The 22,080-nt window shown below is 36.9% G+C and overlaps 1 protein-coding gene across 5 annotated transcripts in view; it reads left to right on the top strand.

Moving 5' to 3' along the window:
- The first annotated feature begins 149 nt into the window (after window positions 1-149).
- fam13a (family with sequence similarity 13 member A) overlaps window positions 150-22,080 on the top strand; it is a 61,441-nt gene continuing 39,510 nt past the window's right edge. The window contains exons 1-7 of one of the 5 annotated variants that reach the window (XM_055226779.1): window positions 150-392; window positions 4,088-4,283; window positions 6,317-6,526; window positions 12,098-12,275; window positions 15,855-16,002; window positions 19,387-19,458; window positions 20,056-20,142. In XM_055226779.1, the coding sequence (XP_055082754.1) occupies window positions 366-392; window positions 4,088-4,283; window positions 6,317-6,526; window positions 12,098-12,275; window positions 15,855-16,002; window positions 19,387-19,458; window positions 20,056-20,142 (918 nt within the window). In that variant the 5' untranslated portion in view covers window positions 150-365. Of the gene's footprint in view, window positions 393-4,087; window positions 4,284-6,316; window positions 6,527-12,097; window positions 12,276-15,854; window positions 16,003-19,377; window positions 19,459-20,055; window positions 20,143-22,080 lie in introns of all 5 variants that reach the window. The other 4 variants (XM_055226747.1, XM_055226853.1, XM_033971931.2 and 1 more) reach the window with 4 other exon arrangements.

Here is a 22,080-nt window from a genome sequence, read left to right as displayed (position 1 = left end):
ACCACAGACAGATCCTGCAGGCACACATTTCAAAGTTTAGGGCATGAACCCCCTAATCACATGACATCCCCTTGACCAATCAGAGTGCCTGGCTCAGATTTCAGCTCAGGAGGAGAGAGAGAGAGAGAGGGAAGAAGAAAAAGAGACAAGCACTAAATCTCTTTGCCCATGGGCACACTGCACTAGCCCACCGGGAACTCTGCTGCCCACTGACAACACTCCTCCATTCTCTGGTTCTGTCATGGATTATAGATGGAACGTTTTAAAGGGATTTCAAAGTCTGGGGGAAGATTAGGGAAGAGGAGGAGAGAATAAAGAGGGGGAGGACTTTAACAACATCTCTGCTGCTTTTCTTCACTGAAAGAATGGGGGCAGGAGCTCTGACCATTTGTGTAAGTAGAAGCTCTTTTAAATTGGCGCACAAGAATTCCCATTGAAAGAGTGAATCAGTGCTGGGGAATGCATAATGGGACACGCTCCTTTGGGATGGTCTCGGTTTAAAGATCTCAAGAGATACAAAGTTTTAGGAGGTTTGGTCATGTGACTTCCGGTGCCGTAATGCATTTTTATATGGACATTAGATAAGGTTAGACAAGACAACTCCTGAGATCCAACTTTTGTACTGTGTTAGTATATTGTAGAAAGTACCAACTGCTTTCATAACTACTGATTGTTGATTTTAATTTCCTTAGATACAGATAAGTTACCCTTTCATTCATCTTGGAGTTGTCCGGTGTTTCAGGTAGACATCTGGACTACGTTTTTTATTCAGTAGGTTATTCAAGTGTATCCATTTTGCAGCCTAAATTAACCATTAAACTAAATAGTCAAAGTATAATTCTGTGTTTTTCCTCCTTGGTAAATCTTTGTTATTTTTTCCCTGAAGTGACTCACTGCTTATATGAGGTCACCATCCCTGCAACAAGTACACCATTATACCAATCCAAACTTGTATTTTAGCCTCTGGAAGTGGCCATTTTCTAGGTTGTTTGTTCCCAGTGACACTTTTATGAGAAGTGGCTGCAGAATGCATTGCAGCTGTTGGAACTGTTACTGCCACCAGTTGTTCAAGCGGCCACATGGGGAGATAGACAGAAGTGAGGGAGGGAGGAGAGAGGCAGAGAAGTTAGGCTACATGCTGGGGCTTGCATTTCCTTCAGTAAGAATGTTAAAACTAGGGATGCACTGATCCACTGATACTATGGATTTAAGTACAGTAGTAGTAAAACAGCATCAAAACTGATCCAAATGCATTATGTAGTTGTTATTTATCCCACAAATACATACAGAACAGCTTTGTGTAAATATAAGTTCAAACATTATGAGACTTTTCAGGCCAACTAGGACTAGTAACAGCTTGCTTCTACACTCCAAAAGTAGGACGCAAACGTGTATCATGCTGGAAGTGGCTGTTATCTCAGAGTGCCAGGCATGTTTTTATGTGCGGTCAGTGCTGTGAAGATGTTTAGAAGAATGGGTAAAGGAGAAGGAGGAGGAGGAAGAGACAAGAAGAAGAAGAATACAGGCTAAACACAGCACAGTGTCTCAGCAAACAATAGGTACTAATGTGTTTCCTGCTTTTCAATGCAGCACTAACTCCCAGTCAAATGCAAATAGTGCCTTTCCCTCTTAAATGTAGTGTTGACTAATTGCAAGGTAAAAGTGGAGATTATGTAAAAATCATGTAAAAAGGACAGGTCTATTTTTAATGAAGGTTAAGGAGGCTTTGGCCCTTGGTTTTTAAAATTGTTATATGCACAGTATTACTTTTTTTCCATAGTTGCCATCTCTATTTTGAATTAGATCGCATGGACATCTGTTGAAAAGGCTATCAGACTAAGCTCAGACAGGCTTAAGAACAGCATTATATAGTAGTGGTGTAAATTGATTAAATTTAGTTAAAATAAAAAAAAAAAAATATACAACAAATACAGGTGTTTTTTAAATTCAGTTTCAGACCTTATTATTATTATTATTATTATTATTATTATTATTATTATTATTATTATTAGTAGTAGTAGTAGTAGTAGTAGTAGTAGCAGTAATAGTGGTAGCGGTGGTAGTAGTAGTAGTAGTATTTTTTTTATATTAACAATTTACTACACTTCCAGTTGAAAGTTAATTTGTAATGTAATGTTTTATTTCATCTTAATAATAAATCCAAATTATGTAGTGTTACGTTGTCATTATGCTGTCATGATACTGGTTACTTCCCTGGGACCTAGACTACACACTTCTTCAATACTTTATGAAGGTGCGAGTCACGTTACCGGTAGTTACAGTTTAGTAGGCACCTCATTTGCTTGGAGTGCAGATGACTTGTGAATGAACAAAGCCACGGCATCTGGTATTGTCAGATCTAGCCTCTTAAAAAAAAATCTGTACCATCTGTGAATAGAGTTTAATCAGCTGACCAAAGCCTAGCACACTTCCTATTATGTTCTATTGGTTGGAGACGTGAGACAAAAATGCTCACTGGCCACTGCATTTAAACAGTAAATCAACTGTGTCATGTGGCCCTTTTGTAGTCCGATCATTGAGGGCCCCTCGTCCAATGCATGGGTCAATCCACTTGTTTGAAATAGTGCACTGTAGTAGTCACATGGTGCGCCTGTTGCTATGGTTACGGGGTGGGCATACTTTACAGGAAATGTCAGCCCACGTCCAGAAGGAACCTTGTCATAGAATGTCGAATCTGTAGTATATTTGCTAAATTATAACTCAAGAATTCAGTATGTTTTAGATGTTAGTATAAATCAGATGTTGTTTTGTGGATTATTTGCTTTCAGAAAAGGTGATTTCACAGCATGCTTCAGTGCCGTATATTTATTTATCCAAACAGGAGATGACATGTGGCAGTGTTTACTCAAGATATCGCATCATCCAAAGCTCTCAACACTGTATATGCTGTGTGCCGTGCTTGCATGGTGTGGTAATGAGGGCAGACTCGGGTGTGTTCTGATGCGGAAAGCAAAACATAGTCAAAGATTTTTTTTTGGATTAACCTGAATAGAGTTTCTGTCCAGTCCCAGTTTATGTTAAGTTTGTGCAAAAATATGATACTTTAGTCTCTGGATCTGTGTTTTTTCTGGCATTATATTGTAACAGAATTAAATAAATAGCTAACTTGTACTTATATACTGGTTTGTATGTTTGTTTAGGAGAAAAGAGTTGAATTAGGGCCTACTTACTACTTAAAGATCCTACACATGTTAGAATATTGGGCCCTTAAAAGTTATTCACTTATTATACCACAAAGTACTATACTACAATATTGGTTTGATTATACTTTCTTCTTGCTTTGTTATAGTTTTGGAGCTTAATCTCCCATTATGCATAACATTTACAAACAATTTTAAATAGGGCATAAAATCTGAGAAAAACTAAATCATATCTGAAGATTTGCAAGAAACACAAATGTTTAAATCATTTCATATTGTCAACGTAAAGCTTTTGTCACTTGTAGACTTATTGAGAAGTACTAAAGCAAAAGTACTGTTACTTCAATAAAATATGACTCAAGTAGGAGTAAAAGTATGCTGCAAGAAAAGCACTCTGAAAAGTACAATATCTTTAAAAAGTTTACTTACTTTAAAAAGAGTACTACACACACACACACACACACACACACACACCCCCACACACACACACACACCCACACACACACACATCTGAGTACTATTTATATAATTTACTGCAGAAATATTAATATAACCTTTTTTATAACATTTCGTCATTTTGTGGCTTTTAGTAAAATAAACTTGCCTGCTTGACCACAGAAGTGTTTCATTGCACAGGTTAGCTAAGACTCTCCAGCCGTGCCTTCACCGGGTGTTGCATAGTAACCTGATATTTGTCGTAGCAACAAGTCAGCTCTCCACTTTGCTCCCTTTTAGCTGTTCACACTTACTGTCCTCTGTGTGTACATGTGTGTGGCTGCAAGAGGTGTAAATGATGGACTATTATGTGACATCACAGGCTCCCATCTCACCTTTTGGACCATTGGGCTCAGTGGGACCAGCCTGGCACACCGGATCATACCAGCCCCATGAACATAGAGGTTGATCTGTCTGTATGTTTTCCACAGCACAGCAAGGCAGCGGTGAAGGTGAGGGAAGACATGTTGAAAATGGTTCAGATCCCTGTCCTAAAACCCAGGGGTACAGTGATTGAGCAGCCCGGAGTGTTTGGGAAGTCTCTGACGGAGCTGCAAGAGCAAGGCCTGCTGAAGGATGGGCTGCCTCTGGTGGTGAGGAGGATGGTGGAGCATCTCCGCAGTCATGGTAAGAGAAGAGAAAAGATTAGAAAGACTGCAAATTGGAACGGAGAAGTGATAAAAAGCTGTTGCAAGCCCTCCTGGCAGCAAGTAAAAAGAACATCACAAAAAAATGGCTAAATTCTGCTCCGCCTTCAGTGGATGGCTGGATTGATATAGTAAATGAAATATTTAGGATGGAAAGGCTAACGTACACAATAAACATTCAAAGGAACAAATTTTATTGTATTTGGAACAAGTGGATTAAGTATATCGCTCCAATTAGAACAGACTTTTTGTGACTTCTCCATTTTGGGTGAAGATTTATATTTTTATGGTATAATGCATATATATATGTTTGACTACACTTTATTTTTTCCATGTAAGCCCCCCAGTTCTTGTAAATAGTTTTTGGTGTTTTTTTTTTTTTTTTTACTTTTCCCCTTTCTACTCCTTTAATATATTAAAACAGGATGGGACTAATTGACCATGGTATAGTTTTGACAAGCACTTTTCTTAGGGGCTTTGATCAATAATGTTTCATACAATACTTGTACTGGGAAAAATGTGCCTGTAATATGTGCTCTTCCCGAAATAAAATATTCATAAAAAAAAAAAAAAAGAAAGAAAGACTGCAAATAATAAGTTATGTTGTTTGAACGTAACATTTAAACTAGTTCAAAAGAACAGTTGAGCTGTAATGTTTTATTCTTGATCTAGCATTAGCAAAAACAAAAAGACATTTACACCCTGAGGTTGTTTGTTTTAAAATTTCTCTATCACGGTGTTTTGTTTTGTTTGTTTTTTTGTCATTAAAGTTTGTTTTTTTTATCAATTTTAATTTTAAGAACCAAAATCTAACAAAAAATGTGACAACCTACCACATCAATAAAGCAGTCAATTCAGCAGAACTATTACGCCCCACAAATGACAAAAAGTGAATCCATATCTTGTTGGTTTTGTCCAGGGTGTTGTGCACTTTAGAGATCTGTCATCAGCCTAAACCAGTCCTCAACCTGTGGCCTGAGGGGCTTTTCCAGACCCTCAGAATTTGTCTGGCAGCCATAATAAAACCAGCCACCGCCGATCCGTACATTTCCATTGTGGGGGAAATAGAGACTTATCTCCCAGAAGACACATCAGTGGCGATGCTGGGATAGGCAGGCCAATCCACTTTTCCAGGTTTTTAATAACGCTAGGCTAATCCAAAATGAAGACACCACGGGACATTCCCAGAAAGCATGAAGATATGTACCACTATCGGTTTTACATTTCCAGCAGTTATTGTTCTGCAATAAGGCCATTTTGTGTAGCTTTAATGGAGTAAAATAAAATTGATGAATATCACGATGGATTTTTGAAAGGCAAACCAAGTGTAGTCAATTATTAAACATACACAAAATATAAACAGAGAAATACTTCCCAGGCGACCACAGCTTGGAGCGTGCAGTTCCAAGCAGGTCCACTAGATGTCAGTGCTGCAAATGAAATCCAGGTATATGACGACAATTTTCGCACATTTATGCCACGTGGAAAATTGCTTAATCTAGTTTTTCCCCCCCTCAATTCAGGTGTTTCTGAAGCAGGCAGCAAGGTTAACTTTTAACTTTTAATTTAGGCCTGTTTTGTAACTTAAGGAACAAAACACTAACAAAAGTGTTAACTGGTAAAATTGACAGTTTAAGTGAGAACTAATCACATCCGTAGGCTAATACATCTTTGCTAGCTTTACTAAAGTGAGCTGTGAATATCCATCATGTGTGCAACCTAATGTTAGATTTATTTTGCATGTTATACAAATGAATGGCAGTGGATTTTATGAGCACTACAGAGATGAAATGCCTTGTCAAGCAAACATGGCTAGCACAAACCTACTCATGCTACAATACGCGTATGCTAATAAGACGCTGCACGATTTGACACCTAGCAAACACCATGGGTAACTTGGTGGCCTTTGTAGCATGCCAACACATCTTTTGGCATCTGTATCTTTTTGTAACACAGATTTGACCTTTCTTGCCTCATGCTGTCTAGTTGTAACGGGTGTTTCTTCTCCTTTAGGGCTGAAGCAGGAGGGCTTGTTTCGGTTAAACGGTAATGTCCGCGTGGTGCAGATGCTGAAGCGGCGGTTGGAGAGTGGGGAAGATGTTGACCTCACCTCTGAGTCTGATGTTTCTACTGTGGCCAGTCTCCTCAAACTGTACCTCAGGGAACTACCTCAGGCCCTCATAAACTCCACAGTTCAACAGGCCTTATTACAGCACTACCAGGGTAAGTTATGCACGCTTCTTCAACTGTCCTTTAATAATTTAATTCACTTCCATACAACGTATCTGTGTTATAATGTTGTTTCCTCATCAAAAACACACCCTGAGTTGTGTTTTGTATCATTCACACACTCAGCACATTTAGGCAGAGTTCTTCTCTCAAACAGAAAACATCCTGTTCCACTTTGTGATGTCATTAGGTAAAAAGGTAGTTGATAACTTGAAAACTACCACTACATGACATCTCTTCCCTTTCTACAACGCTCTCCTTTAGCCAGCAGGGGGTGCTTTAGTCTACAGAAAAAACTTGACCCACAGTCTGTATAGACAAAAGATGTCCATACATTGCTTTTGAGGGTTTCAAGCACACATGTTTGTTTTACATCTATTCATTTGTGATATTTCAGGCATTAATAATGACAGTTTGAATCTAGCTTTCTATTTGTTTGTCTTATTTTGTAATTATTAGTTCCAATAACAATATAAAATATTTTATTACTGTTTACTACTATTTTAAGTACATTTCACTTTAAAGGGCCCATATTACACTATTTTCTGATCTATGTTATAATGTTGTTTCCTCATCAAAAACATACCTGGAGTTGAAAGTACTTTAAAAGAATGTATAAGGTAAATGTATTTAAAACGATGAAGAGGGATTATAGTCAAAACTATGAATACTCACATATGGTTTGGTAATAAGTTCTGTAATGGCTAATGTTTTTTATTTATGTATTATTATCATTATTATTATTATTTTTTCTCTTACTGTCTTACTATCATGTTCATTCTGGCTGGGCCAAATCTGTGTGCATCTATGTACACAGACAGACACGTACATATAACACAAGCATGCAAGTGCACATGCACACGTGGTGTGTATGGGTACGTGCATGGATTAAGACTGACACGCACACATAACACATGCATGCGCACGCACACATGATGTGTATGGGCATGTGCATGGATTACGATTGACAAGTACAATTTACACTTTACACATAATACATGCATGCGCACGCACACGCGGTGTATATGGGCATGTGCATGGATTAAGACTACCAACAAGTCATCTGGTGCAACTATTGTTGGTATGAGGAATTTTCATTCTTATTATTATGTCTTTTTTTCATTTATTTTTATGCTTCTGTTGGTTATCAACTGCTGTGTTGCGTAGTTGTGGATAAAGTAGGAGGGTAAGCTAAAATATCTACTACTGCTTACTCCTTTTGAGCTCTGTGCAAATCTTGTATGATGGATGTGATCGTTTGTGACTGCTTACTTTCTTTCTTGTACATGCTCAAATAAACTTATTAATTCATTCATTCGTAAACAGTCACTTCACGACATCACAAGGAGAAACAACATTTTGATCTTTGGAGATGTAGACAGACTAATAAACCAGGTTTACTCAAACATGTGTGAATGAAACAGAACACAACTCTGAGCACATTTTTGATGATTATAACATGGCTTAAACTCACAAGAATCAATTTTCTATCATAGAGGACTTTTGAATTTTATTAAAATTTGCAGATGTATACAAATTAACTTGAGTTACCTACATGCTTTAGTTGCTTAATACAAGGCTTTCATGACCCAGGTGGAATAATAATACAGTACAGTATGTCAGACCTGCTTAGACCATTTCCAAACACTAAATAATAAGGCACACAGTAAGAAAGGAGTGCTTGTTTGTAAGTTTAAAAGGTTACCAAGGTTGTTTTGCTGGTGAGGCATGAAGCTTAAAGAAGACATTTAAAATAGTTAATAATTTTTCACTTTGTTCATTGTAACTGTAATTGTGATCTAAAATGGCTGAGTCATAGTGTTTTTGTTCAAGCAAAATCCAAAACAATGGTGAATTACTCAAACAAACCAACAGACATTAATCAATCAAAATAATATTTGAATACCAAGTAAAAGAATTATGAGGGAACACAGTTATAACATAGTTAAAAGAAAAATAAATAAAAAAAACAATTCTGTGGACGACTGAGATTATACAGACCTTGTTAAAAGTGCATTAAAGTCTATTTTACACAAATGCATTGCCTTTGTGCATGCAGAGGTCCAAATGAAAATGACTCACTCTTGCAGTAGGCCTGTCACGATAATTACAATATCAACATATCGTTCAATTTGTGAAAGCTGGAACAATAATTTTTGGGCTCAGTATTTGTCATTTGTAATATTTCCTTTGCAAATATCATCTACTATGATAAGATTTGAGGGCAGAAGAAATCACTTTTATGGCCAATTATTGACATATTCCTCACTTTTTATTTGTTGCAGCTCAGGGCTTTTAATGATAGTATATACAGTTGAAACAAGAAGTTTACATACACTCTGGGTGGGTGGTGAGTCTCTGCCTCAAGTGGAGGAGTTAAAGTATCTCGGGGTCTTGTTCACGAGTGAGGGACGGATGGAGCGTGAGATTGACAGGCGGAACAGTGCAGTGTCTGCAGTGACGCGGTCGCTGTATTGGTCCGTTGTGGTAAAGAAGGAGCTGAGTCCAAAGGCAAAGCTCTCGATTTACCGGCCAATCCACGTTCCTACCCTCACCTATGGTCATGAGTTCTGGGTAATGACCGAAAGGACAAGGTCGTGGATACAACCGGCTGAAATGGGTTTCCTCCGTAGGGTGGCCGGGCGCACCCTTAGGGATAGGGTGAGGAGCTCGGTCACAAGGGAGGAGCTCGGAGTAGAGCCACTGTTCCTACACGTCGAGAGGAACCAGTTGACGTGTAGTAACCGAGGTGGCTCGGGCATCTGCTTAGGATGCCACCTGGATGCCTCCCTAGGGAGGTGTTCTGGACATGTCTCACCGGGAGGAGGCCACAGGGAAGATCCAGGACACTCTTGGAGGGACTATGTCTCTCGGCTGGCCTGGGAACGCCTTGGGGTCCCACAGGAGGAGCTGGAGGACGTCCGGGGTGAGGGAAGTCTGGGAGTCCCTGCTTAGACTGCTGCCCCCGCGACCCTGCCCCGGATAAGCGGAAGAAAATGGATGGATGGATGGATGAATAAAAAGACACATGTTTTTTTTCCCACTGACATTAAATCAGACTAAACTTTTCCTGTTTTTGGTCAATTCGATTTCTATTTGCTAAATGCTAGAATAAGAGAAAGGGTTTTTTTCACAATTTGTCATTACCTAATTAAAAATCAGAAGTTTATATACAGGTTTATATAGTTTTAAACAATTTGGGAAAACCCAGACAATGATGTCACATCTTGTCTAAAACTTGACGACACTTGACAACATTTGAGTTAATTAGAGACACGCCTGTGGATGTATTTGAAGGCACACCTACAACACAATGCTTCATTGTGTAACATCATGGGAAAGTCAAAATAAATCAACCAAGATATCAGGGAGAGAATTGTGCACTTGCATAAGTCTGGTTCATCCTTAGGTGCAATTTCAAGATGCCTGAAGGTGCAACGTTCATCTGTTCAAACAATTATACACAAGTATAAATACCTTGGGAATGTCCAGCCGTTATACCACTCAGGAAGGAGACAGGTTCTGTGTCCCAGAGATGAACATGCTTTGGTCTGAAATCTGCAGGGATTGTCTTTGGAGACATGTCCTGTGGTCTGGTAAAACTAAAATTGAACTGTTTGGCCATAATGAGCATTCTTTCTTTTGGAGGAAAAGGGTGACGTTTGCAAGCCTGACAACACCATCCCAACTGTGAAATACAGGAGTGGCAGCATCATGTTGTGGGGTTGTTTTGCTGCAGGAGGGACAGGTGCACTTCACAAAATAGATGGCATCATAAGGAAAGAACATTATGTGGAAATACTGAAACAACACCTCAAGACGCCAGCCATGAATTTAAAGCTTGTCTTTTAAACAGACAATGACCCAAAACATACTGCCAAACTGGTTACAAAGTGGCTTAAGGGTAACAAAGTCAGTGTTTTGGAGTGGCCATCACAAAGCCCTGATCTCAGTCCCATTGAAAATTTATGGGCAGACCTGAAAAGGCATGTGCAAGCAAGGTGGCCTACAAACTTGGCTCAGTTACACCAGTTCTGTCTGGAGGAATAGGTCAAAATTCCTGCCAACTATTGTGAGAAGCTTGTGGAAGGAAATCCAAAACAATTGACCCAAGTCATACAGCTTAAAAGGAATGGAACCAAATACTAATAAAATGTATGTAAAAATCTGACTTAAGTAATGAAAAATTGTCTAAAAAAATCCTCTCATTATTTTGGCATTTAATAAATAGAAATGATTGACAGGAAACAGGAAAAGTTTAGTCTCATGTCAGACAGTGAGAAGAAAAAATGTGTCTTTTTATATAGTGTATGTAAAAGTCTGGTTACAACTTTATTTCTACTTTGTGTCAATGCCATAAAGTAGTTTAAATTAAAGATAGACCGATATATCTTTAATTGAAAGACATAATTGAAAGACATATATCGACATATATCGATATATCAGTCTATCTAAAGATGGACTGATATCGATATTGTGTTTTGGTCAATCTACTGCCTAAAAAATGCACGCAAAGCTTTTAATTAAACACTTTAATACAAAGAGATAACTGCACAAAACACACAGTTCTCTCATAGGTTTGTGGTAAAAAAGGGATTGGGGGAGTTTGTTGTAAATTTAAATTCCATAATTTGGGGAAAATAATTACAGTCCCCCTAAAAATATCAGCAAAGCCTATTGGCCATTAGTTGCTCTGTATTCTAAATAATCATCATCGGCCATGAAAAAAAAAAAGCCCATATCAGTTGGTCTCTAGTTTGAATATTATCAATTATCACAATATTACTCTGTAGCAATATATCATGCTTCAAAATGTGTTGTCATGTCAGGCCTACCATTCAGACACTATGGATATAATTAAAAACTCAAAATTACGTATTCATTTTCATAATTTTAATTGTTATATAATTTGTTAACTTGTTCTAATTAAATTAATTAGGGCCTACCTACAACTTGAATTCATTCTCTAAGCACTAAGACACACCAATTCAAACACGCATTTGCGTCAGAGTCAGTCTGGATTCAATCGGATCAAAGTCTGACCCAATTTTGTATTATGAGTAATAGTATCAACATATTTTGCAGGCTTTCTGCTCTAATGCCAGGTATTACAAATGGCCATAGCCAAGATCAGCTATTACGTTGATAAGCCAGCATTACCAATCGGTTGTATCATTTGTCACAATAAGTTTCACTGGCTCCATGTGTGACAGCATCTGTTGATAAAATGATCGGACCAGTGCAACTGTGACTTTTTTTCTTTTTCTTCTTTCTGTTGTAGGGTACTAAGGAAAAGGCTCAATGCTTAATACCAGTTTTGATGGAAAAAAAAATAGACAAATGAATGTACTGTTTTCACCCCCAAAATAATAGTGCTTTCTTTATCAACACCAGTATCAACACCTCATGTTAACTTGAAGACCAGTAAAGAAAACGTCAAATTTTGTCATATTTATGGGATTTTTTTCAGTATTGATACTTGTTAAACTTGATACTTTGTTTTTTATGCTTTTAACAACCCTAATCTATAGTATAAAGTGTCATTGATCTTATTTGTGTTCATAGATTTTGGAGACAATGGCTCTTGTTCAGACATAAGAGACCTGCTTTTGAGGCTTCCAGTCGTTCACCTCAGCCTCCTCCGATACCTCCTCCACTTCCTCACTGAGGTGGACCGCAACCACAAGGAAAACCGCATGACAGCACACAACCTGGCCACTGTGTTTGGACCAAGTGTCTTCCAGTGAGTTCAACATATTTCTCAATACTGGTATAAAAAGGAACTACAATCTGGGGCTGGGCAATATGTTTGAGTAACTTTTTATTGTTAGTCTCTCTACATTTCCAAAGCTCAAAATACTCAAAATAGTTCGATTTTGTGATGTCATGAAGTGGTAGTTTTTTAGTTAACAGCTACCTTTTACCTTTAGTTCAGTAGTCTGTAATCCCTCAGTCGTCCAGGTATGATCCATAGTAAAAGAAATGATCAAATCTGTCAACTGGACAAGAAGTTATAGGAGTGAAGACGTTTCACTGCTCATCCAAGCCATTTCTTCAGTTCTGGTCAGATTGCTGGTGGACGCTGCCTTATGGCTATCTGAAGGGAGGAGCTAACTACACTGAAACTAACACATCTATTGTTTACTGTTTTCTGTTTCTGTTTAGTTCAGTAGAGTCACATCACAAGGTGGAACATGGTGTTCTCAGTTTGAGAGAAGAACTCAGCCTAAATATGCAAGATTTGTGTGTTAAACATGTGTGAATGAAACATGAACTCCAAGAATGTTTAAAAAATTGCATAATATGGGCCCTTTAATGCAACTCTCTGCTTCCTACTGGTCAACTTCCCTAAGGCTCTGAGTTCAGAACAAGCAGAACAAGCAGACTTTATTTACCTCTTAAAGGCATTATAAAGATACTAAGACTACATAAATCATTATAAAATCAAAATTCATCTAACTAAAAAAAACTGAACTCAACTGAACCTGGGCTGCCAGTGCCTGAACCGTCATGTTGAGGACACTAGTTTTACTCATACACCGTATATGAATAGGCCATACTTGAAAGCTTAGAACCTCCAAAATTCATTCAATGTGCTCACCAAAACTACAAAACTAGAAAAGATTAGGCAAGATTTTTTTTTTGTAAAATCTTAAATGTAATGATGTTAACTGTTTTGGAGAAATTAGTGGTCTAGCCTGTCATATGCTCTTTAAATTAACACAAACCCTTTGCCCTGATAATCCTTACCCAATGTTATACAACTGGGTTCATTTGGTTGTAGCCGCCACTCGGACATACTACTACTGCTGATGTTGCACCCACTATTTCCGTGCACTGAATCTGATATTAAACTTTGGCTTCCTGTCAGGACCCCAGACTGTGTATTGATATCATTACTGAAACATGCTGTACAGTATGCACTAAAAATGTAAGTCCAGTTGAACCCAGGGCCCTTTGCCTACGAGTGTTTAGCCCACTAGGTTATGTTAATGTAAAGGCTTAGTTAATAATATTAGGGCTGGGCAATATGGCAAAAGGAGAAATTATGTTTATTTGGTCTCTATTGATAGCAATTTTAAAGTTGGTTAAGTTTTTCTTATCAATGAATAAAAATGTCTTCCAATATCAGTTTCATAAACCTAGACTTTTAACATAAAATTAGGCTTTTTTGTTTCATTAAAAAAAGACCCAAGCTGATCATAGATAATTTGAAATGTTGATCATATCTCAGATCTCATTAGGGATGCACCAGTACCGATACTTGTATCGAATATCGGTGATTATCCATGAAAATTGCTGCGCCAAATTATTGGTTCTGCCGATATCCCGTTTGGGCCTAGAAATTGATGTAACTCTTAACTGGTCGTACTTTACTGGTCCAGAAAGTCTCATAATCTTTATACAAAGTTTTTTTTTATACAAAGTTACTTAAAGCAGCTACATAACATATATATATATATATATATATATATATATATATATATATATATATATATATAACACATGTTGTTTTAGTTTTTAAGGAAAATAAAGTCTATTTTTACTCCCTGCACTAGCTGATACCAGATATCAACCGATCAGCTATCGGTGGATACTTAAAGCCATGGTATTGAAATGGTATCAGAACTGAAAAAGCTGGATCGGTGCATCCCTTTTATAATTTGATTATTGCACAACTAATACACATCCATCTCTCTTTTGTTCACTTCCCTTTCTACAATGCTCTCCTTTAGCCAGCAGGGGGTGCTTTAGTCTACAGAAAAAACCTGACCCACAGTCTGTATAGACAAAAGATGTCCCTACATTGCTTTTGAGGGTTTCACATATTACATAACACAAACTATAAACACACGTGTTTTGTATTCATCCGTTTGTGATATTTTAGACATTAACAATGACAGTTTGAATCTAAGTTTCTATTTGTCTTATTTTGTAATTATTAGTTCCAATAAAAATATAAACTAATTTATTACTATTTACTACTATTTTAAGTACATTTCACTTTAAAGGGTCCATATTACACTATTTTTTTTTTTTTTATCTATGTCATCATCAAAAACATACCTGGAGTTGGGTTTTGTTTCACTCACATATGTTTAACACAAAATATCAGCATATTTAGTTCCTTTACTAGAATTGTTTGGACAATTTCAGCCTCTGGAAATCTCTACTGAACTAAAGGTATAAGGGTTTAATTTGAAAACTATCACTTCATGACATCACAAGGTGGAACAGAAGATTTTGAGCTTTGGAGATCTAGACAGACTAATAAACCAGGATTACTCATACATGTGAGAATCAAAAAAACACAACTGTGGGTATGTTTTTGATGAGGTAACATTAAATAACATTAAACCTCACAATAATCCATTTTGTGCTATATAGACCATTAAACGTACATTTCGGACTTTGAAACCATTTTACATTAAACAAATTCATTTTGAAATTGGTAATTATGTAGAATACCAATAATGCATCGATGGCTTTCTTTTTTCTTTTCTTTTTATTTCTTTTCAAAGTTGCTGTGACAAATCAATCTACAATTATTCTAGACAGACGTCAACAAAACGAACTAAAAGAATGAACAATAATAATATATATTTTTTAAAAACTACAACCAAAGAATAGTAATGCCTTTCTGCAGGTTTTAAAATAAGGACGTCTTGTCTCATTTTGCATTTGCACTTATTTCATCGACACGTCTCTGCACACGTATGCACTGTTTGCACGCTGAGTATTGACCAGACTGACTGTGGGTGGGCATCTCCATAACTAGAGTGTTCTGAACATCTTATAGAAAACATATCAAAATACTCTTGTACTGTCAAAAGGCACTGGCTGATATTTTGTGTGTTTTGATGTACTTGTTAGTAGTGTTGTCACGATACAAAAATTTCGCTACTAAGTAATAAACTCAATACTCAATACTGATTCCAATACCACAATGGAAATGAAAACACTTTTTCTTTAAACAATTGAATGTGACATTCAACATTAAATCATAATATCTTAGTATCGTAGTATCTAGTATCTATATCTGTGTAATCCCTTGTTCAAATATGTTCCATAGTGGTCCATGAGCATACAATAGTCTATGTGTCTTATTCTTGTTCTGTGACACCTTTTAGCTACTCAAGAAAGGTTCATTTCTGTCCTGTGAATGTGACTTTTTTTTTGGTATCGATACCTGCCCTAATGAGTATCTAGTTCTGATACTAGTTTTAGTATTGATTAGTATCTGATTTTCAATACTTTTTCCAACCCTACTTGTTAGTATGAAACACATACTTAATATTGTATCTTTTTTCTCTCTTTGTAGTGTGACTGCTGGTTTCGAGGCGATGAAGGACCAGACCATATGTAACAAAATCATGGTCAAACTCATTCAGAATTACAACAGCATATTTGAGGCACAGCAGGACATTGAACACTGCATGGAGGACTACCCAACCCTCATCATTGTCAAGGTGTCCTATAAAACACTAGAGGATAATGTTTTTACGAACAGCACTGTACAGCAAAGCACAGCTGGTGAGACATCTGTCGTGTTGTGTCCATGCACTTTAAACAGTGGGCGCTCCTGTACTGGCTTCACCCCCTGCCTATCAGCTCAAACATGTTATGGTTTATAAATACACTCTTGCGTAATCCCATACTAAATATTGACATTGCTAGTGAACCCCCCACAGGTGAGTATTCAGACTCCCCATTAGTTTATTCTTGCTGCTTCAGTGGCTGAAGCACCAATACTGTGGATTAAAATTTTACTTTGTTTGATTCACTTTACTCAACTACAAATAAGAATTAACATCCAATTAACGTCTTCCATAAAGTGGCTTTTAGCTAAATGCCCCACTTTGTAGTTGTTGTTGTACAAAAAGGCCAATAAGGCAACAGAGTTCATGCACAGGTTAAGATAAAAGAAAATGGGGGCAATTACAGTAATGTCAACACATGTGCCCACACTGTTAAAGGAGATAATATAGGAGATAAGTACGTTTGAGTTAATATTTTTCACAGTATTATTCAGAACATGATTTATTATTATATTATTATTATTACATGTTGACCTGGTAACTTAATTTCTCCGGTCTGGCTTTCCTGTTTGTGAAGTGGTTAGTTGCTTGTTTTACCAGGTCAGGGTTTTGTGACTTCTCCTAACCTTAAGTTAAAAACTCCAGACCAGATTTGTCCTTGTTGTAAACACATGTTAAAGAAGACTTATATGTTCATGCTATTAATCATAGTAGAGGTTAAGGTTCTACTCCTAGCGGTGGTAGAGAAAATGGGGATTGATCGGCTATATGGCTTCTTGAAAATAAACGATTAAAAATTACTCTAAGTTAAGTTATTTTTGCTTTAAAACTTCCAGTAAGTAACCAGGTAAATGCCAAATTGATATTGATAATTGATACAGTGTTGGCTCTGTAATATGTCTTTTATAGAGAGTTATTTGGAAGGAAAAAAGAGTAAAGTATGTTGTTGTGCTGCATCATCACTGACCTTTGCCCTGTCACTGGAGAGACTGATACTCAGCCCCAGGTTCAACTTTAGGAAAGACATCCCTCACTGTCTGTGCCTGCACTAGGATGCTTTGATTAACAGCCGTGTTGCTTACGAGACACGTGACAGAGTCCATTTGATGCTACCAAAGGGTGATGTAGTAGTGGATAATGTTTAACCTCTCAGCGCTAAGACTACCACTTGGGCTATTTCAGAATCCTCAAAGATCATATTTGGTTCCCATGTGACCCCTTTAACCAAACAGGAATACTCAATTGTCAAAAGATGGAAATGATCATCTGCTATTATTACAAGTTGTATTTATGAGATTAAAAAAGTGCTACTCAAATATTTAAAGGGCCCATATTACACTTTTTCCTGATCTATGTTATAATATTGTTTCCTCATCAAAAACATGACTGGAGTTGTGTTTAGTTTCATTCACACAACACACAAACCCTGAATATTTAGGCTGTCTTCTTTTTTCAAACTGAAAACACTCAGTTTCACCTTGTGATGTGATGTGGAAATAGAGGAAGTGCTCCACTGTGTTTTTAAACTCCATACACCTTGTAATTGCCTGGATAGCAACCGTAGCAGTTTTGACAAGGAACAGAGTAGAGTTGAGACGATTTGTGCATTTATTTCCAACACCGAAGAATATTTACAAGAATAACAGCTAAATTTAAAACCAGCATGGTAGTAACACCCTGTACACATAGCACCTTCTTCGAGCAGACTGAGGTTGGCTCCTTTTATAGAGCCTCTCTCTTAATTGGTTACTCCCACACTGCAGCACAGATTAAGTTCAAGCAAATCCAATAATATTGTTAAAAGTTATCTTTAGCAAAAGAGTGTTAAATGTTATTCAATCAAACCTGTTAAAAATAAATAAAATAGAGCTCTATATTAATTTATTAGTTAACTGTACAAAATGAACTAGATACAAAAAAATATAATATTGGACAGTCCTCCCCCTCAGCACACAGTCTACCCAGTATCCTTCTTAAGGTGCTCCGGCTCCGTGAGACTCATTTGGCCGGAACACCTAAGATGGCAGACAACATAGGTAAATAGAAATTCAAACAATTCAATTGCAATCAATTATCCGATGAACTTACTCATGTCTTTTGTTACAGGACAACTTTAGCTGCACAACCATTTCAGTTAATCAATAAACATTTTAAACTTCTTTGCATATTGTCACTTTTACCTCTTATCTTTAACTTTAGACCTCTAATGGACTAGCTACATTACACACCTTATGGGTGTTAAGGGATAATTTCAGCCCTGGAACTGTCAATCTTAACTAAACTAAAGGTAAAAGGAGCTGCTATCTTGAAAACTACCGCTTCATGACATCACAAGGTGAAACAGATCATTTTGAGCTTGGGAGATGAAGATAGTTTAATGATGCACCATTACTCAACCATGCATGAATAAAACAAAACACAACTCCGGGTATTTTTTAGATTAGGTAAGGACATCCTAACATTGCCTAAAGCTCACAAGAGTGAATTTTGTTTAATCTAGGACCTTTAATTATTTAATGGATTTCATGTAAAACAAGTGGGTATTAAATGACTATGTGGTGCCAGAGCCCTGCTGGCCTTTGGGAAACCCTCCCATGGGGACTAGATTAGCATGCACAAACATACTGTACTCTCAGAAAGACGTGTGCAAGGTGCCCAGTGTGAGTAGGCCTTATGCTAATTTTACTGAGGCCTTTGAATTCACTACAAACACCAGCGCTGCCCTTTACCTTTAGCCATAAAGTCCTCAACTTTACTAGTCAATTAACTGGCTCGTTAATAATTTCAACAACTTTATGATTTTATGCTTTCAGTTGGACCAAAACCTGCTGTATACTTTTTATTTATACTGCATCAATCATCTACAACCATGAAACACAATGATACTGTTCATGAATTCCATATAATGCAATTTCTTCAAGTAAAACCAGCATTTTTATTTAACAGTAATTAGGGTTGGGGCGGCCTTGTAACTTTTTATGCTTTGTATTAAGTCAGTTAGCTCAGTCTATGATTGTAATATTTTTGTAATTAACTGCTGTGTGCCCCATTCATAAGACAAACATTGGCTCACTGTACTTTAGTAAAGAAACTATTGTGTTGTATATGTGTATGTCAAATATTAACTTATAATGCAATATCAAGACCTAGGAGACGTATAAACATGTTTCCAAACTTTTTTCTGATATTTTTTCCACAATATTACATACTTGCCTTTTAATGATACACAGCCATTTATTTTATGTATTGTACATTGTATTGTTATTATGCAAACTATTAACTAAATATTTATTTTTCTATTGTTAGGAGGCACAGTCAACAGATGTGGAAACAGGGCAGTTATGGAGTTCTCCTTTGAAAACGCCACAACCAGCTCCCAGGATAAAGGTTAAATGTTGTTTTTTTTTCGTATTTTCTTTTCTTTTAAGCGGGTGCATGACCTCCACACTTACTTACTGCTTGTACTTTCAAATTGTTGTCCACATCCCCGGTAACACCAACCATGTGACTGTACATGACGTGATTTACCCAGCATTGGCCTGTTTTGGGAAAAAAAGTGTTTTTTAAACTCCTACTTTTGTGTCTGTGTGAGCGAGTGGGATTGTGTGAGCTCAAGAGATCTTATCATTGTCAGCTGACTGAAGATTGTGGCCAAGTTGTGTTTCAGGTCATTCAGTGTAAAATATCATGGCGTTTTTAATGGTATAGAACTCACAAGTGTACGTAACTTTGTTTTTGAGTTTAAGTTTTAGCCACGGTGCTATCTAGTTCTCGACAAATGGGCGTAGTATTTGAAGTTTTGTCCTCTTGAAGTTGAGTACTTTGTACGTTGATAAAATGTACTACATCTACTTGTATTTAATAGTAATAATAGTTGCTAACACAGTAGCTTTATTTGAGAACAGATAGATAGAAGGAACACAGAAGTACATCTTTCATTTCCATACTTTACCATATTTTTTGTGGGCTGTATATATTTTTCAGACTGGAGCGATCACAACAGTTACAAATGCAGAATCACTGGAAAAACCCAGCACAGATACTCCAAAGCCAAGGCCTAGAAAACTCAAGGTACTATTCATCACTGTCACTGGCTGTAGTTACATGCACACTCAAAGTGCGGTTAATATCACATTTTTGGAGTTATAAGATTTCTATGTAATCCCTTAGTCGTCCAGGTATAATCCATAGGAAAAGAAAAATATTAAATCTGTGAACAGTTGTAGGAGTCAGAACAGAGGAGGTGGCTCAGATGAACAGCGACACGTCTTCACTTCTGCAACGTTTTATCCAGTTGACAATTTTTTTAATTTTTATTTTAATACAAGTTATAAGATTATTTAAATGAGATCACAACATCATATTTTGCCGGTTATATGTCATTTAAATAATATTAAAGGTCCAGAAATCCGATTACAATCACATTTTGGTGTGTATGTGAACAAGGCCACTCTTATTTATTTGTTTATTATATGGGCTTGACTTTACACTTCACAGCGATTTCTCACCATTACCAATACATACACCGTCTGTTTTATGTGATCTGCTGGATGCCTTGGTACTGATTAGCCATAGGTCATTGGTGAGGCAGTCTGTGATGGCTCTGGCCTCGCTGGTGTGTCACCTGATTTAATTTGATAACAACAAACTGCAGCAGCAGTGAATAACAGGCCTGTGTGCAAGAAGGACAAACAAGAACACTGGTATTCTTTTTCTAACTAATACAAATAAGAATGTAGGAAATATTGGATTGTAAGGCAGAGTATACAGTATTTTTAAAAGTTGACCTAAATGCTGCTCAACAGTGACTGCCCACCTGGTCCCAGAAGTAAATTTACCATTTGTTTTTTCCTTAGACTTTCCAGGGGGAAAAAAAAAAAACCATTTGAAAGCTCAGGGCTAAACAGATATGTGGTAACTAATACCCATAAGATCTAGAATTTGGCTTAAACTCTGTTTCTGAAACTTTACAAACCACTAAGTTATTAAAACATTTTGGCAAATCTTGCGTTTTAAATGTGCTTTTTGGGCTTAAAACAACCGTGTTATGGATATTAGTTAGCACATAGCTGGTTAGCATGTAGCCGGTTAGTCTGTGTAATGCCTTTGAACTATTAATATTTTAATTTTTCAAAATGTCTATGGGGAAAAATGAATAGAAAATTTACTTTTGGAGCAACAGCTGGACTGTTGAGCTACATTGTTTTAGCTTGAGAAACTGTGCCACTACAATGTGTCACTACAGATTTTATAAATGTTCCAGTGCAGATTTTGAATTAAACTATGGAAATACAGTTTTACATTTTGGCAGAATTTGCATGATCCTATATCACCCATTCAAGATTATTTCACATGTAAAATTTGCATAACAGCCCATAAGAGTAAACTATTCTCAAATGGTTAACTTCACGTCTCTACTGGAGCAGTTTCAGGGGTTGTAAACAAAACGTGACATCGCTGTTACACTTGGCCAGTACAGAGAATATGTATTGCTGACTCACAACAATGTAAAGCTGACCCCATTTTTTACAAGCCTGACCTCTAACTACAAAGCCAGAATAAACAAACAAAATACCTGAAAAGTGTTTTTCAGTTTTAACTGTCAGAAAAACAAGAAGGTATTCCATTTCGAAATTCAAAAACAGCACTGGGTAGATGGTTATTACAAATAATATTTTTTTTTTTGCCACACCTCCAGATAACGTATCATGAATGTTTTCTTCTCAAGGACAAGATAGCATTTGGCACTAATTGAGAGACGGCACTAAAACCAGTTTGGATAAGAAAATATCTTGTTTATTGACCTTTTAATAGTGTTTTGTATTAATGATCAGCTCAGTGAGTGTTATAAAATCATGTCTTTTATTGTCTCTTCTAATGATATTGGGATTTGGCTTGTGATGGTTTGTTTTTTGATTGTGAACTTTAATGGCAAGATAGTTCCATGAATCATAAGGACAAAACAAGTTTATGGCCTTTACTGCAATTTCAGTAATAAAAATGTTATAG

This window comes from Periophthalmus magnuspinnatus, chromosome 1 (genome assembly GCF_009829125.3).
Source record: "Periophthalmus magnuspinnatus isolate fPerMag1 chromosome 1, fPerMag1.2.pri, whole genome shotgun sequence".
NCBI lineage: Eukaryota > Metazoa > Chordata > Actinopteri > Gobiiformes > Gobiidae > Periophthalmus > Periophthalmus magnuspinnatus.
The sequence above is the reverse complement of the archived record's forward strand: the minus strand, read 5'-3'. Positions and strand labels throughout refer to the sequence as shown.